This window comes from Aplysia californica, unplaced genomic scaffold (genome assembly GCF_000002075.1).
Source record: "Aplysia californica isolate F4 #8 unplaced genomic scaffold, AplCal3.0 scaffold00192, whole genome shotgun sequence".
Lineage (NCBI taxonomy): Eukaryota > Metazoa > Mollusca > Gastropoda > Aplysiida > Aplysiidae > Aplysia > Aplysia californica.
In genome coordinates this window covers 596,487-614,656 of record NW_004797462.1, presented here as the reverse complement: position 1 = coordinate 614,656, position 18,170 = coordinate 596,487, and the positions used below count along the sequence as shown (strand labels likewise).

The 18,170-nt window shown below is 39.6% G+C and overlaps 1 protein-coding gene across 3 annotated transcripts in view; it reads right to left on the bottom strand.

Moving 5' to 3' along the window:
* Positions 1-14,684: 14,684 nt before the first annotated feature.
* Positions 14,685-18,170, bottom strand: part of LOC101846351 (G protein-activated inward rectifier potassium channel 3) — a 101,593-nt gene continuing 98,107 nt past the window's right edge. For 2 of the 3 annotated variants that reach the window (XM_005098725.3, XM_035969891.1), the window contains one exon: positions 17,287-17,365. Coding sequence is in view for 1 of the 3 variants with exons in the window: in XM_005098726.3 (XP_005098783.1) it covers positions 17,236-17,365 (130 nt within the window). In the remaining 2 variants the exon portion in view is untranslated. Of the gene's footprint in view, positions 17,366-18,170 lie in introns of all 3 variants that reach the window. The other variant, XM_005098726.3, reaches the window with a different exon arrangement.

The following is an 18,170-nucleotide window of genomic DNA, read 5'->3' as shown; positions in this document are numbered from 1 at the left end:
CCCCCACAATAACGATGTGTAACACCACATTGTGAAATTGTGAAACACTGACCACTGCCCAGTGCCCAGCGTGTAGCGGTCATCAGCCTAATGACTAGTGCTAGGCGGCTAGGTTCCCGATTATTGAAAGCTAGGAATCGCAGGAATGGACTCGGAACCCAATTACTTACTTTCTAATAATGTGATTTCTTCCGGTGGTTACCTGGTTGGCTCTGAACATCTTCAGGATTTAGGATAACCTTGATTTCAGAACATTACGAAACATCAACTTTTTTTTTTTTTAATAAATTTTTTTAAAAGAAGATTTGAATTATTAAAGTAACTGGTAACCGTCGGTTTACGTAAAAAGGAATCCGAACTTTTCGTCCGTAGCATTAATTGTGGGAAATTGGTTCCGGAATCGATTCTTCCCCCAGCTCTACTAATGACCAGCCCAAAGATAGTACATAACAAGATGGTCCACTCAGCCAAAAAAGTGTCCGCCGGAAGTCCACTCTTTGCTTCAGACGGCGCTGCAGTCTGTTTTGAAGCTCTCTTTCGTTTCTCCAGAAGAAGAATAGGAATAACACCTCCTTGCGTGCGCAGATCGACTGCTGTTCATCAGCTGTTCGGGTTCGTCCAGTGCAGAGTTTCAGGTTTTTTTATTTTAATGACCTCTCGCCTTTCATTCTAAAGTCAAATTAAACAAAGAAAACAGTCACCCCTTCCTCCGGAAGAGGTTTTTTGTCAGCGTAACCATTAAAAAAAAGGGTTCTTCCGAAATTTGAATTCTTATTTATTCAAAAACTTGTTGGTTTCACTTTGATTTTTTTAACACAAGTAGGGTAACCCTGTTCGCAAAGGGTGCGCATTTGCGAAGAGGGCATCACCGAATTTTGACAACACTTTTTTAATTGGCTCAAAGAAAGGGGTGGACCCTCTTGTTATGTAGACTCTTTGACCAGCCCCACCATCACCAGCTGCTCTATGTGATGCTGACACCGTGACACCTGCAGTCACTAACGATGTCAGGAAATCCAAACAAAAGGACATGTTGACCGACACTCATTATGTATTATCTTATTATGACAACGGTCACAGTCTAGTCATCAGCTCTGCTCCTACACTGTTTGTTTTCATTAAAGAGAACCATGTCAACAGAGTAGAGGTCATTAGTGTTGTTGTTTTTCGTTAGATTTGTTGGGGGGGGGGGATGGAAGGAGGGTGGTGAATAAATGTGAATGCAAGGAGATGGGGGGAAAGGTGTGAAAATGTTCTTGTGAGTGTGTGACAGAGAGAGAAGGAGAGAGAGAGAGGGGGGGAGAAGGAGGGAGGGAGGAGGAGAAAGAAAAAGAGTAAGAGAGAAAGAGAGAGAGAAAGAGAGAGAGAAAGAGAGAGAGAGAGAGAGAGAGAGAGAGAGAGAGAGAGAGAGGCTTGAAGACAAATCAATTTTCAAACGTGGCATTTACCTCTGTAATAATAAAATGACACTATCCCCCATGACGCCACGACTCATCAAGCAACAATAAGCTCAGTTCGTAGAAATAGGAATGTAAAGATAAATTCTTCCTTTCTCCGACCTGTTAATACACGCTTCGATTCAAGCCTGGCCCCGCTCCCCTGAGGTCAGTGAACGAGACAGGAGCAGCATTGCTTTCTCATCCAATCAACGATATTGTCGCTGGACATATAAAGGACCACAGAATCAAGAACCAGGATAGAAGAAGCAACGAACTTTTTGGGAAGGTGACAACCGCCATAATGGATTATATTATGTAATGGCATGGATGATTTAAGCTTTAGCAGGTAGTTGGGGGATGCCACTACTCTCTAGGACAGACTTCTTTTCTCATTGTTTCCGTTTGTGTCTATCTCGCTTCCCCCCTGCAATAATATATAAAATAAATTGTAATTGTAGGTGTTATACGCCCCCGTCGACACAATTTAGATTATTTAGGAGTCGGGCTGCTTTGCTAAAAAGAAGGAAAACCATAACTACTTTTTCGGCTTCTGCCCTTTCTAGTTCTTTTCCCACGCCTGTGTAAAATACATCTGGTTCAATCATGGCGTATATGGAGGGTGCCACCCTTAATGTCAGCCAGGCATGGTCCGTTCATCGGCCTGCTAGGGGTGTGGTCATCGATCTGAAGGCATTAGGGTTCGCGTTATCTGGAGCACATATTTTTCCCTACCCTTCACAATGACTTAATGTCCATGATCTCTAGCTAGGCTGCTACCACCCTTCCCTAGCCTGGACCTAATGAGTTCGGTGCCTGTTTCCCCATCTTATTCATTTTCCTCACCCCTGTTTTACTTTCTTTCATTCTCTATTGTATCGGTCTCCCCTTCTCTACCCCCTTTCTCTCTATCCATCTCTTTCTCTATCTGTCTGTCTGTCTGTCTGTCTGTCTGTCTGTCTGTCTGTCTGTCTGTCTGTCTGTCTGTCTGTCTGTCTGTCTGTCTGTCTCTCTCTCACTCCCCCACCCCCTTCTATTTCACCTCCCTCAATCGAAATGATGCTCAGGGCGTATTCTTGTTTTATGGTGTATTAAACTCAAACAAGAAGGAATTATAAAACAAGCCAATCAACCAAAAACAAATCAAAACAAAACTCCAAACAAAAACAAAACAACCCCCCTTTTTCACCAACAACTGGCAACACAGATATATAAGAAATTGACAAATAAACCCATATGGGGAAGATTATGTTCCTATTTATTGCAACAAACAGAGATTTTGTCTGGATGAAAGAGAAAAATGAATATCTGTAAGGTGATGATGTGAACAAGATATCCGTTTTTCACTCTAAGCAGACAATATTCTTTCATGGTGAAAAAACATTATGCAAAATATCACAATAAGCATGCTAACAATCAACAAGAGAGACCATTATTAGTAAGAATTCTTTTTAAATTCCGTATAAAATATGCTCTCAGATAATATTTGTGTTTTATCTACATGAAAAATTAATAACCAGCGTTAACTTTACGCGAACAGTCGAAATGCACTGCGCACTGGAGTAATGACAATATAAAGGACAACTTTCACCAATATCTGTTTATGTTACAATCCTGCAATCTTCCAGTTCATCCTTAGCGGTGACCATGCACAAATCGACAGTCGCACCACAGTCGCCCATTTCACAAAATCAACGTTAGATTATCATTCTCATGATCTGTCAACGATACCCAGAGAACGAAATTTAACTGAACGAAACAAAAAATCTTGGTTTTAAATCAAAGCATTGTCAGTACACATGGAAAGGACACGACGTGGACTTACTCTTTGAAGTACAGTCCACACATTTCATACTTTACTCTCTATTTTCTCTTTCAGAAAACGTCCACACTACAAGACTAAACGAGCACTCGTGTATTTACTATTGTTCCATCGATTAGTAGTCACTAGCAAAATCTTTATTGTTCTTTAAATCAAACAAGGTCATCTTTATTCAGTACTATGACCCTATAGAGTTTCTCTCTCTCTCTCTCTCTCTCTCTGTCTCTGTCTCTATCTCTCTGTCTGTCTCTCTCTCTTTCTCTCTCTCTGTCTCTCTCTCTGTCTCTCTCCCTCTCTCTCTCTCTCTCTCTCTCTCTCTTATTTCCCTCTCTCTTTATACCCCTGTCTCTCTCCCTCTCTCTTTTATACCCCCCCCCCCTTAATCCTCTCTTCAACTTTTGCAGCCACATTTTTACGTCTATTTGTACAATGAATAATGAGTGTAGCAATGCTCATGGCAATGATTCAATCTACTCTCTCTCTCTCTCTCTCTCTCTCTCTCTCTCTCTCTCTCTCCCTCTCTCTGTTCACTTCTATATCTCCTCTCCAACCCGTCCTCTAACACCTCATATACACACACACACACACACTCACACACACACACACACACACACACACACACACACACACACACACACACACACACACACACACACACACACATATATATATATATATTGTATGTTTTTTTTATATATATATATATATATATATATATATATATATATATATATATGCACCATTTATACACAACCGAATCCTTAAAATATTAGCATAATTAGCCAAAAAAGAAAAAAAAGACAAATGGCGCAAAAATTAAATGTCCAGCGCAAATCAGCATTATTTGAAGCTGGCCAAAGACGCGGCGAAATACCCACCCTCACGCACTTCATGTAATTTTAATCCAGTGACATTATTGTCGCTCTAGCATTGAACAGCAGCGAAAAAGAGAAACATCTTGGTAACAACAAAGGCCTAATCGCCAACAAAAAATAAGCTAACCAAAATAAACTAAACAGTTAAAATCAATCACCGCTCTCAAACAAATTATTCAACAAATAACAAATCTTCAGTAAAAAGAAAACTATAAGAAATTAAGAGAGAAGAAAGGGAAGAAAGAAAGGAAGAACACAAGGCAGGAGCAGGGAACAAATAGACAACCATTTTGATGAACTTATCTTTGGGAGAACCAATGCGTCCATGCTAACGCAAGACGCAGAGTTTCAAACGTACTTAAATAATGACTCGCACTCGGACACTCACAGAAATGTACCCTAGAAATCTGCGTCACGTCTTCACACACCTTATGTTGCCTTTTCCTCCGAAATTGCACATACAACATTCGTCCGTCCCACGACAATGTTCTCCGCGAGCTAAGCACACTAATATAGATACTCTATCGCCACACATTAAGATGTTTTGTTTCATTTCTCAAATAGGATTTTCTGTCCAGAGAAATATGTGCCTCCACTTTTAGAACACAATTCATGTATATGAAACTTCCGAAAAATAGCACCCTACTCGTAATAATATTGATAACACTACCCACATAATTCTGTGTCGTCTTTCAAAGGGATGAGGGGACAATCTTTGACGATCATGTAAACTAACAAAGTGCACGCTTGCCTCATTGGGCCCATTTGTGTAGCTGTCATTTTGTTACAGTTTTTTTGTGTGGAAATTATTATGATGAATCGAAGGAAATCTGCGAATTGGAAAGGGGGAAAAAGGGGGGGGGAGAGGGGTTCTGTTGCTCGTGGTCATAATACTTCTGAAGTATATCATGGGGCATTGCAAGCTCTTATAACAACCCATCCATACATTTTTTTTGTTACTGCTTCAGACTTTCAATTTATTATTGACTCTTCCGTTTGATATGTATTCGGAAACTTTGATTTGAAAAAACCCAACAAACAACCCTTATCTATAAGAACAACTCTCCAGTTGGACAAACGCACCATTTGCCTCGGGGATAAATCATTTACAGAAGAAAATCATCTTTTAAACATAGAAGTATTTCGCTTTATGGATCCATCGATTCTGTAATGGCTTTTCCCTAAGTGTTAGGGTTGGTAAAGATTAAACACTAGGGAGCAACAATTAATACATCGCCAGCGCATACAACAACGACTAATGTTTATAACAAAAACGGTGACAGCGACGAATACATAGACAAAATATAATAATAAAATAGCAATGATAAGAACACTGCAACAGCTTTCACTCTCCTTCCCATATGTTTCATGAAAAATACGTTGTAGAAAAGGATAACAGAACAGGCAGCATCAAAACACTTGTTACCCTCACAACGAACATACATTATGAGGCCCTCCCCTTCCCTCAGGTCTTTCACAAATGCCGATGTCCTATAATACGTAATAAAAACAAGACGTTAACAAAAACAAGAACAAAACAGCCACGTGCTTTTAAAAGAAGAAAGAAAAATAAAGAACCTTTCTTCCGCTTGCACTCTCCCGTGCACCATACACCCCCCCAAAAAAAAAACAACAACAACCCAGCAACAAAACAACAACAAACAAATAACCCAGACAGCAACCCCCCTCCCCCACCCCCTCCAAAAAAGAGACACCCCCAACAAACAACAACAAACAAAACAAAACAAAAAACATAACAATTCGAAAGAAAAGAAAAGACAACAAAACAAGAACAGGAACAACCCAAAACCCCACTCTAAATAAGAAAGTATCCATAGATTTGACGTGTAAAGTAAAGTTGTTCCCGCGTCCGATCCGGACATTGCGGATTGCCTTGTTAGTGACACAACTTCCTGGGCCTTCGGCATATTGTGGTAGGGTGGCCAGTTCATTTCCATGCCGCTTTTACTTCCCGAACTTGAAGTCAGGTACTCATTACTGCTGGGTGGGCGGACTTAACGTGTAGCATAACAAAATCACGAGCCACAAAACCAATCTAGATTAAGAAAGAAATATGGAGAGCAAGCTCGAACGTAAGCAACCCAAACTATTAGAAGCTATAACCTGAGAAATCTGGTCGACTCTAGCATAAAATAGATTTACTTCAATAAGCGAAACAAACAATCAAACCAACACACTCCCACACAAAAACAAAACGACAAAAACAACAAATCTACAGAGGACAAAGTACCCAACAACAAAAGCGATCAGCTTGAAGAAACACAGCAAAGTACTCATCAGGTCCTCCTTCCTGGCAGTCACTGATCAAGTAGAAAATAGGACAGACCAGGGCTGGCTCTGACTCAAAGCCAGAACAAAATGCAGCAAAGGAAATGCTAAGATAAATTGTTTTCCGACGCTTATCTATATATACACAGTTATGGGCATTGTGGAAGTAAGACATGACAGTGCATTGCAAGAACAAAAATCTAACCAGAAAGTGTACACTAACCCATTTGTTAATAATATAGTGTCCACATTATAATGCAAAAATTATGAGCGCATGTATACGAAGAGCTGAGTCCTCGATACAACATTTATGCATGAAGCAGGGTGTAAAAACAATAAAAATGAACGAGGTAACCAAACTCTTAGTATTGTCATGAACTTGTTTAATGTCATGCACAGGAACCATGCCTATAAAACTGCCATGGACAATAATCGGCAGCATTAATGCATTAACAGCAATAAACAAATACACATGCTCACACATACCCATACAACACTTCTCTCTCTCTCTCTCTCTCTCTCTCTCTCTCTCTCTCTCTCTCTCTCTCTCCCTCAACATCTCTCCCTCTCTCTCCCATCTCTCTTTCTCCACCCCCCTGTTTCTCAATCTTTTAAAAACTCTATTTAGTACAGGTATTTCCAATTACACTGCACATGTTCTCTACCTGACAACACATACTACCACAACCACATTATTAAGTTGCATACAAATTATGGTGTACACACGTAGAAATATAATAATAGAATATTTCGTTCGATGAAAAAATATAAATCTTTAATTTGTACATTGTCACTGGAACTCAATTCTAATCTAAGGTGCATACATATCGGTTATATGATGTTATTACTTTGTTTCTTTCGAGCAACTACAGAAAATAAACAATAATGACTCTGGCCCATTGGATTTAAGCAAACTCTACTGCTTAATTATTAACACTTCCACGCACACAAGTACGTCATTTCCAGGATGCCTAAACTTCGAAAGGATTACGTCAAAATGAAGGAATGATAAGCGCAATAAGCATATCTCTTTGACATTTAGCCATCACAATGACTGAATGTTTGAAATGTGATTGGAAGCGAAAGAGGGGAGGAAAGCGTGAACGAGAGAGAGAGAGAGAGAGAGAGAGAGAGAGAGAGAGAGAGAGAGAGAGAGAGAGAGAGAGAGAGAGAGAGAGAGAGAGAGAGAGAGAAGGGGGGGGGGGGTCAGGGGGGAGGGGGTCAGGATATGAAAAGCTGCGCAAAAGCTAAACTGAAAGCTGTCAATACAAAACACACGATTTCTGACAAGCACAGACAAAAATACACAAACAACAGCCGGACGCCAGAGTGAACTCCCTTCGCCCTTCTCTCCCATCTGCGCTCCGCAACCGCCCCACCCCCTTTTCTTTTTAAAATCCATTTCCGTCACCAACAATAGAATGTGGAAGTGGACATGAATACCCATGTTCTGCCCAGAGTTCAATTTCGTTTGAGTAAGGAGACGCACATCAATACGATAACCATTATTTAAAGTAGGGGAAGAAGAAAAGAAACAGACAGGAACAACGAAATGAAAGGAACGAAGTTCGGCCTTCCAGTCTTGTCCCCTAAGCGTTCACTTGCGTATAGCTTCAAACACCAGTTACTTTTACGTTTTATCAATGCCCTGTTCTTTCTTCCATATTCCTCATTTTCCCCCTTCGATATGCAAAGGCGAGTGTAGGTCTCATGTGGTGTGTATCGTACTGAGAAAAATATAACTTTCTCCAACTTCAAATTTTTATCTCACTGGCACTTTCGCATACCAGTCGTAGAACAACACATTGTTTCTTATCGATAGAAAAAGAGATGTTTCCTGCATCCATTATACCTAAACACGCAAAAATGTTTTAAAAAAAAATTCTGTAGTGTGCCTAGCAACAAAAGCCCTAAGGCAAGCATTATGCAGGTCAAAGCTGAGCACAAAGGACAATGCAGCACTTTTGCCAGAATGTTCCTTCAACAAGTGCAGCGACGAAGTTCTAAGCGAAAAGTTAATGATGCTGTTAAGGTCCTCTCGCCACGATTCTCCAACGTGAAATCCGTTAAGTGAATGAACAAAAGACACACGGATTGGGGAAAAAGGCCTGTCTTTCAAGTATTGAGAGTAGATGCACCGATACAAGTTTTCCTCGTTTTGAAGATTAAGCGAGAGATTTCCAGCTGTGTTGTTAATTCGACCGTTTTTATCCGCATGGAAGTGTGGGACTCGAAAATGTGGGGACGATGAATATTTCCAATATAACTGCAAAACCCATACCCATTTAGATTTGACACGTTCGATCGCCGTTACAAGGAATATCATGTTGCAATTGAAACAAGAACAGCAGCAGCAACAACCACTACAAAAAGCAACAGCTACGACAGACAGTAACATCAACAACACCAATAATAACAAAAACAACAACTGCGACAGACAACAACAAGATCATCATCATCAACTAAAACAACAACTACGTCAAACAGCATCATCATCAACAACAACAACAAGAACAACAACAGCTACAACAGCAACAGCAACACCAACAACAACACAGAAAACATGTTATAAACATCGTTGCGGTCAGCACGTGCAGACGATTTAATTGCGAAAACACGAATGATTATTTCTGGAAAGCGCACTTAACAGCTGTGTGCAAAACCTGGGTTGGATATGTACGATTCATTTTTACACACGTGTACTTATGAAAACTACTGGGAACGTACCCTGCCAGCTTTATGTGTGAGAATGGGTGATCACGGAGTTTTCGTGTTCATATTAGTTGTGTGTGTGTGTGGAAGGGGGGGGGGTGCAAGTATAACTTGTAATGATGTCGTTTTGAGACAGCTATCATGTGTATCGCATTTGCGGCCGTAGCTTCAGTGGTAAGTATGGACTACCTTTTTCCCAAGAAATAATATGTCGTGTACACTGTTTTATTATGTTTGGACTATTCCTACAGTTCTTTTTTCTGGCGCTACACAACGTACTTTCAATGTTCTGTTATCAATATTTTGCGGTAGTCAGTACGCATCTTTCATAATCCGTAAGGAACAGGTTAGTCTTAAAGCAAAAAAGCAAAAAAGTGAAAGGGGTAGAAGATTAGAAAGCGCACCCCCTCCTCCCCTATACTACCCGAGACACCTTCAAGAGAATAAGATGTCTAAAAACATCTTTAGCTGATTCCCCCTTCAAGTCTGTATGTAGTTGGAAAAATACGTGCGCTTTATAGGGAACAATTATGAAGAACAATTAATGACAAGCACATAAAGACATTGTTGTACACATGATCTATCCCAGCTGATTCAGCTCGTAATAATTTTGTCGTGACATGAACGAAAAGTTTGGGAATTCGAGATGAGTTGGAAACTTCCCAAAGTTCCTAGACAGCGAAATTTAAAAAAAAAAGATAAATATTGTGACGGCTGGGGAGAGGTTATACATTATTCATGTGTTGTTAGCATCTTAAGCTCTACCGCGTTTTTCCTAATTCAATTAGAAGCACATTTTTACAAACGAAATGAGTGTTGCTGGAGTCTTTAGCGCACAATGGAGACAAGAACCAAGAATTGGCGAACAACTTATGACACGCTTGAGTATTTATTTGCAAGTGTTCAAAGACGCAGCATATCTGGGTGGCGTGGGAAGGAGAAAAAAAAGGGCGGGGGGGGGGGGGGGGCAGACAGACTGCTGCCTGCTCTACCTATAAGAGGAGGCTAAACTCTCTGCGAGTAGAAGTGAGTGAAACTCAAAAGCCACAACCTCTCTGTTCAGTGATCGGCAGAGGACAAAAATTAACCCCTACTGTTCACAGCGCGAGGCCCACATGGAAATGACGTATTTCCGTCTCCGTAGAAAATAAAATCATACCCCAGCCACCTACCCAAAACAACAAAACAAAAAGCAACAAAGAAAAAACAACCAAACACAACCAAGCAAATGCTAAACGAACACAAACAAAACCCCCGCGCCCCCACAAAAAAAAGAGTCCACAAACTACAAAACAAAACAAAAATAATATTTAAAAGAGCAACAGCCCACACACAGCAGAAGGAATTTGTCTAAGATAACGACGCACAGACTTGGAGCAAGAGCAGAAACGCACAAAACACAATTCACGGCCATTTGACATTCTGTAATAGAAACGAACTCAAGCTGATTACATCGCTTCCTTAAGAATGCAACAGATTCAATTTGCGAAAAGCGTTATAGCTCCCAGAGCATCGCAACTGCCAAATTTAAAATGGCAAAATGTATTTCTTCTGGAGTATATAATGTTCCTTGAAATACAAACATTTGTTCAAACTTGACGTGTGTGAGAGTTTACAAAGTAAATTAAACCGAAAAGCGAAAGAGCTCAGAAGGGGCTGTTGTTTAGCTGTGAAGTCGCGGAGTGCATTTGGCTTTACCTTGTGTTAAGTGGTCTACTCGGGCGAGAATACAGGCCCAGTTGGCTGACAGAAACGACCGAAGACTGGGAAGCTTTGTAAAGGCCATCATAATAATACTTTTTTTGCACAGTGCATGTCTGCGCGGGTCAAGTACGCTTTTTCTCTTTCTGCATCCACCCCACGCCAATCTCATTTTGTTCAGTTCCTGTCTGGTGTGTTTGTATACACATACGTGCATGAGGGTGTATGAAGAAATTGATTATGAGTGTTCGTGCGCACCTGTGTGTATGTGTTTGTGTGAGTATGTGAGTCTATGTGTGTGTGTGTGTGTGTGTGTGTGTGTGTGTGTGTGTGTGTGTGCGTGCGCGCTTTTAAACTGTTGTTGTTGTTGTTGTTGTTGTTATTATTGTTCATGTTATTGTTATGTTCAGTAACGTTATTACTGTTGCTGCTGTTGTTAATGCAGTACTCTTCAGTTCGAGCTCTTTGACCGAACACCATACTGAAGAGCGTAGACATTTTTGGAAATTGTTTCAAATAGCAGTGCATGGTTTCGTTTGGGTTAGTGTGGAAAGAAAGAATTTTAAACTTGGCATTTAGAGGAAGTTCTTCCCTTCCGCAGTCGCTGTGAAATTGTATTACTCTAATTGTCCTAGAGTTTATACTTCGAAATAGGACCTACAGAGATAAACTAAGCAGTGCAATGTGCAGAGACAAAAGCGGAAGTGCGTTAACTCAAGCCCCCATGCTAATATTTTAAAACTTGATCGGATATTTTGTTGATGGTTTCTAATGGAGCATGAACCTCTTGCTGCGTATACATACCATTTTACATTCTGTTTAAAAATACATCTCGTTTTTTTCAGTTCATAAATGAAAACACCAATACAGACAAACAATTGCGAAGAAAAAACATATAACAAACAAACAAACAAACAATAAAGCACTCTTGATTAATACCTCACATTACTTACTTTCTCAAGCACGCTGTCTAAATATATATGTTATACACATCACCCACTATACGAAAAAAGTGCATAATAATATATCAACATTACTTTAGCAGTTTCTTCCTTTGAAGTAACATTCACGACAATGACAACTCACTACCAAAATGTAGTCAAACGAACGCAGCAATGTCTCTTAAAAATATCCCGTAATAAATAAAAAGGAAGATCGAGACGGTTGACAAATTCTTGGTGCAGGATGACTCTCACTATGCTCGCATGTATCCACGCAAACATTTTTTCCACACTTTCACAAAGATGATTGTCTATTTACTTTTGACAGGTTGGCAACGCTCTGGGCGGGATTTTCAGTGTGTTTGTCCGATGATCGAGAGAGGCAAAAAGACCATAACGTAATGGGTAACAAGATGTTACAATTTTGATCGAAGTGTACAACAATGAAAGACGCTCTTTTCTTCTAAACAGCTTTTAAAAAGCCAAGTATAACCTTGCTTTACATCACGCGCTCAAACTATTTTCATCTTTTCAAGCAAATGCATTCTTCTGGTTTTTAAAAATGGTGGTAATGCATTTAATCTTCTGAACTCAAGGTCGCCGCTGGTTTTATTTGGTTTGAGTAAAACGTCTCTAGAACACAGTGAGGGTTTTGCAAAGGGTGAGGCGGACTTTTCACATATTAAATAAATGATTTTTTTCAAACATCAGCCATGCACCAAGCGAGTCAGGATATAACCAACAGCGAGCTGTCCCAATAACAGGAGGCCCCACTTCCCCTTCGATAGGGCGCAATTTGAAAGCATTGGGGAGGCATCCTCAGTCCCTTTTTATTTTTGCCTTCTGTACAGGTCCCATTCGTGCTGATTTGATAACTGAGGATCCTGTCAATATGAAAGAAATAGACTCTCCAAAAACCGAATAGACCAAGGACTCATGCACACTGTTCACTCAAAAATTCAAATCGGAGCAGCCTGCGCCATTGAACGAATGACGCCCTGTGAAGTCTTATGTGTACTTAAAACACACACACACACACACACACACACACACACACACACACACACACACACACACACACACACACACACACACACACACAAATCCCAAGGAAAGTATTTAGAAATTGACATTAGGACAAATTCAGTATTCTAACATATTTTGTACTCTTTTTTTAAATCCAAAATTCTTCTACTTCTACCTCTCGAAACTTTACTACTCGGTAGAATTTCTTAACTGCAAAAAAGTATGTCCAGAATGTGATTTTCATGCATGTGCAAATGATATTAAGCTACTAAAATCAGAGGACTGATTCATTTGATGTGATCTGAAATCGCCTAAAGCTACTTAGTGCCCATGTACATTGTCCGGGATCAACGATGTGGTCCAGTACTCACACCTTTGAACGATCAGAACTGCAGCGATCGATAATGACACAGCTGTTTAGCAACTTTAATGTTTAGTTTAAATATATCGTTTAAGGAAGGCATTAGCTGATACAAAATAGCCCCTACAACAATAAAACAAAAACAAAACAAAAGCGCCTTTCTCAAGACATTTTTGTGAGATTTACAATGGTGTCATGATTGGCCGAAGAGAAAACTAACCACAGAAAATGCACGCACCTCATGTTATATTACCCATACCTCTCTGTCTTGTGAAGCGCCCCTGCATACTTTGTAATGCATGTTCAACGCCAAAACCACCCAATAATTGGCAAGAAATGTCCACCAGGTGACCAATCATATTATGTTATACTACTCATCCATGAAAAGAAAAAGACACTGCGTGCCCAAAAGCCCTGAATACTTTGTATTTAAAAAAAAATCCCACACAAACCTCGACCTGTTTATCCATTTGTGAGGCAGCGTGGTGAAATCAAGCTCTCGTCAAAGTGATCAAAGTGAAGAAACATTTTTCTGCAGGTTTGTGGATTTTTATCAAATTTTAGTTTTTTGGCTCTACACCTTTCATGCCCATTAAAGAACTCATTTCTGAGTGGGTTTTTCTGAAAAACGTTGGTTAAAGGCACAACAAATGTAACTTTTTAGTTACCACGGACTCTCAAGCTAAGGAAATAACTAATCTTTGGCGGCCATTTTCTCACTAATTTTACCTCTGAAAACAGGGGACCCCCACCTCCTTCATTCACAAATATCTCGACTTGTATTCAAGATAAATGGATATTTTTTTCAACCAAATGAAGACAAAGGAACAAGCTTTCAGATGATACCAATAACTCCACATGCCCAAAAATTGACCAGAGCCCGATTCCACCACGCCGCCTCACATTTATGTTTTGTTTTGACACAAGAAGTACAGGGCAAAAGGCCTTGACTGGGGCCATTGTTCAGCTGTCGGCCCAACTATGTTTCTATCCCTACGTGTACTTTGCTGGATTTGCCCCCCCCCTCCCCCTCTACACAAACCCGTGGCCCCTTCAATTTGGAACATGACACATCTGATGTATGCTCTTGGTTTACAATGAAGAACTCCCCACAACTCAATTTTACACCCTGCAAGTTAAAAATTCTCCTTGTTATTAACGTCAGACTCAAAGACTGAAACCGAATGTTCCCCTCTCTCTCACGCTTCCTTCTCAAAGAAAGGGAATTATTTAAAAATTAAACAACACCCTCATCCCCTTGTATAGATAACTTTCTAGATCACTATGTATGTAAGATAATATCTCGGCCCAAAAGCTTTCACAGCACATGTATAGTGTATATCTAAAGGTGTGTTCATTTACTATTTTTTGATTATGGATCTGGAGGTAGATCTGACGAGAAAAAAACAAATCACATTATTTCACTTATCAAAAATTGGCAGACAAGAGACCTGTCGTTTGCCTTTTCGTAGTTCAGAACACACTTTTTGCCCACAATTTTTGCAACATAATTATCATTACTTTTTTTTTTTTTACAGTACTAGCCCTGTACTTTTTGCAGCACCTCTGAAGAATATAACCCTGAAATGCTGCTATATTTTTCAGAAATTATTAACTCCCTGTTTACAGTTTTGCTTGTTTGAATGGTGCCATTCGGTTAAAGTATAAACAAGTGCCATTAATTTGCGTCTGATTTTGTTTTCATATTTCTTTCCATTGTAAAAAGAAAGCCACGACATTTTAAATACAGAGCTCAGACTGGAGGAAAAAATGGCGCCACAAATTATGACTTCAGCAAATCCTAGGAAATGCATTTTCGGACTGCACCATTTTCACGGTTTGTTTGTTTTTGTTTAGCTTCCCCGGACAAGTGTAAAGGACACAAAAGTCTTTATTTTGAATTGAAATCTTTTACTTAATAAACAATAGCTCAATTCACAAAATGTACGACTTGTTATTTTCTTCTATTAAAGCATGATACATGTATCTTGCTAGCGTTGTTATTCATGTCATTGTGACTGTTGTGGTGGTACTGACCGTGTTAATGTTCTTCAATCCTAACTCACGACTCGAAAACTTTCCCTATAATATTTTAAGTTAGTGGAATACACAACTGCACAATTATACAATATTAGCTTACTATGTTCGCTTTTAAAAACCAACGATGACGTAATAAAATATTACTCGATATACAGTACGAGGTTAGCAAGAATTAATAGCAATGTCCTTCGTGCGACAAAAAGAAAAATCAACACAAAAAACTACGTCTCTGAATGTGTCTGTTCAAAAGTCATTACGCAATTCTGGCTGGACAGCTTTAGAGACCAGGCTTCTTAGACATATTATGATTTATGGTCCCATAATTATGTTATAAATTGTAAGTACTTTTGTAGAAAAACAGTCTTGGTTCTTGAGGTGCGTTTGTTTGGAGTTTAGAGTCAGCACCAATTAAGAACGTTGATGCGTTTATATAGAAGAGTTTAACTGCATGGAAAATTAATAACCATATATTTTGTTGTCATTTGCAAACGCCACTTCTATGAAGATTATACATTTTTGGGGTTAACTGATCTTTAAAAAGTAATTGAATTCGAACAGAGAAAGTCTGGAGTTGATTAATTTGTGCAGTAATTAAATATTTGATTTTTGTAAAGCTTAAAAACTTACTGTGTTCTGCGATACCATACATGTAATATGTACAATTGCAGCTGTGGTGTGAGATACGATCTTTGGGCGTTTCTACGTGGTCTTTGGGTGTTTATCCAATATCAGCACATTTAATGTTGCACGTGTCATGAACCACATTTCCGTTATATTTTGGGGTAGAACTTTCCAGTTTTTTTAGCTTGATCAAAACCTTACCGTCGAGACAGATAAGTAGCGGGATCGACGATATACGTGTACGAAGCCAGACAGGCATTACATCCCAGAACCGCTGAACTTTTACTTTTTTAGTTTACCTTAATGTCCTTTTTCTACATTTTTGCTCTATCTCTTTCAAAGTCACAGTGATACTTCCTGACGTGCGAACACACATACACACTCAAACACACAGACACACTCCCTCCCTCACACACACACACACACACACACACACACACACACTCGCACGCGCGCGAGTGTGTTCATATACATACGCGTGCATTTTACAAACATACACGTACATACACTTACGTACGCACATGCTTGTACAATATGTACATAGCAAACACGATTTGTTCAACTGAATCGTCTGTGGTTATCTCTGGACATTTTTACACATAGTTACACTCATGTGGAGGAGACGTTCTATCGTCAAATCGTAGCACAAGTCGAATCTCTAGCGCGGAACGAAGGCTTTGATACAAAGTTTTCTCCTTTTCATAGCAGTGCGTTGGGGGTACTCACTCACCGTATTGCTTAAGGCAAAATATCAGTCACACATTGTTTTTTGTGAGTTAAAGCATCCAATTACGTGTTTGAAAAATGGAACCAACTGACACATAACTTTTTCCACACCGCCACCAAAGCACTCTAATGGGCTGGTGTCTTTTGTTACATGAGGTTCTCTGGCAAGTTGAAGAACATCAGTGTTTTCTCTTTGCACGCAGGTAGATAAAGAGTTACCAGTGAAGTTTGCTTCGCAGAGTGTTTTGCGTCTTTCAGCGATATTTCTGTCTTTTTATTCAACTCTTTCACCACCATCGGGTGCAGTTTAAGTGCTGGCAAAAGGTGAGCCATACACTTTTGGTTGCAGAAAGACAAACATGTAGAATTAGTTTCCATACTTGTCTCGCCCTACATCGGGGGCACCAACAGGGGCCTTCTGCGACACAACTCAACGCTTCTTCACAACACCATGCTGTGGGTTGCTACGTCATCAAACGGTATAGCGGATATGTAGTCACTGGACGGGTCATGACCTTCTTTTCCCGGAAAGGGCGTCTCTGGAACATCTGAATATGTATCGGGAAACTTTGTCGCTTCCGAGAATCAGCGCCAGTTGAAGAATTGAGAGGTTCACGACCATGGTAGGCGTTGTAAGTCATCCAAACGGTTTCCGTGCAAGCTGAACCTTAGAAACAGCAGGAGTCTAGTCGAACTGTTCCACCTTGAAAAAGTTTCTCCACTGTGGTCCGACGTTGACGGGACTGGTGACGGATGCTCGGTTACAGAAGGTTGTCTCTTCTTCGGAGGCATCCGAGTCGAGAAAATCAAGAAATCTGTTGTGAGAGAAGAAGCAAAACAAAAATGAATTCATTAGGAAGAGGTGAATGACGGACTGAAATAGAGTTAATAAGCGATAAGAAGCACACATAACAAAGCATTAATTAGTCCAGTGCCTCATTATTGAGGTTTAATCCCCCATAAAAAGACTGAGCATTTGGACGAGGCAAATATAGTATAGAAATTGAAATTACAAATTAAAAACTAATTCGAAGGTTATTACTTCAGAGAGCAGAGTTACTTATAAAAAATCAAAGTGACATTGGAGTAAGGACTTTCAAAAAACCAATATAACAAAATATATCATGCTGGTGAAAATAAAATAGTCCATCATTATTTATGGCTGGGTCACTTGGGCATATATCGAAAAAGTGATACCCACATAAAAAATAATTCGAATAGAGCATTTAGTTTATATTGAATAATTGCAGAATAAACTAAGGCCAAGAAAAATGCAAAGTGAAAAGATCTTATCTTGAAATAAATGTCGTTCTCGGGAAACGTTTACACAAGAACCAGAAACAGAAGATGAATATACACGTCGATACAAGACTGCACCACAACAGCAATATTTGAAGCACACAGTTCAGTCCCTTACGATAGTGACAAATCCTTCTTATTAAGTCGTCTAAATGAACTTGAGATACTATTTCTCATAAATCTGAGACAATCGCAAAAATCTTATTAAATATCTTATTTCTAGCCACTTCCTGGCAATTGTGATAAAAAAAACCCTCCAAATAACAAGATACCTTCCGAGTATTTATTAAAACATACACAGAATGCTTTTCTTTCTCTCTC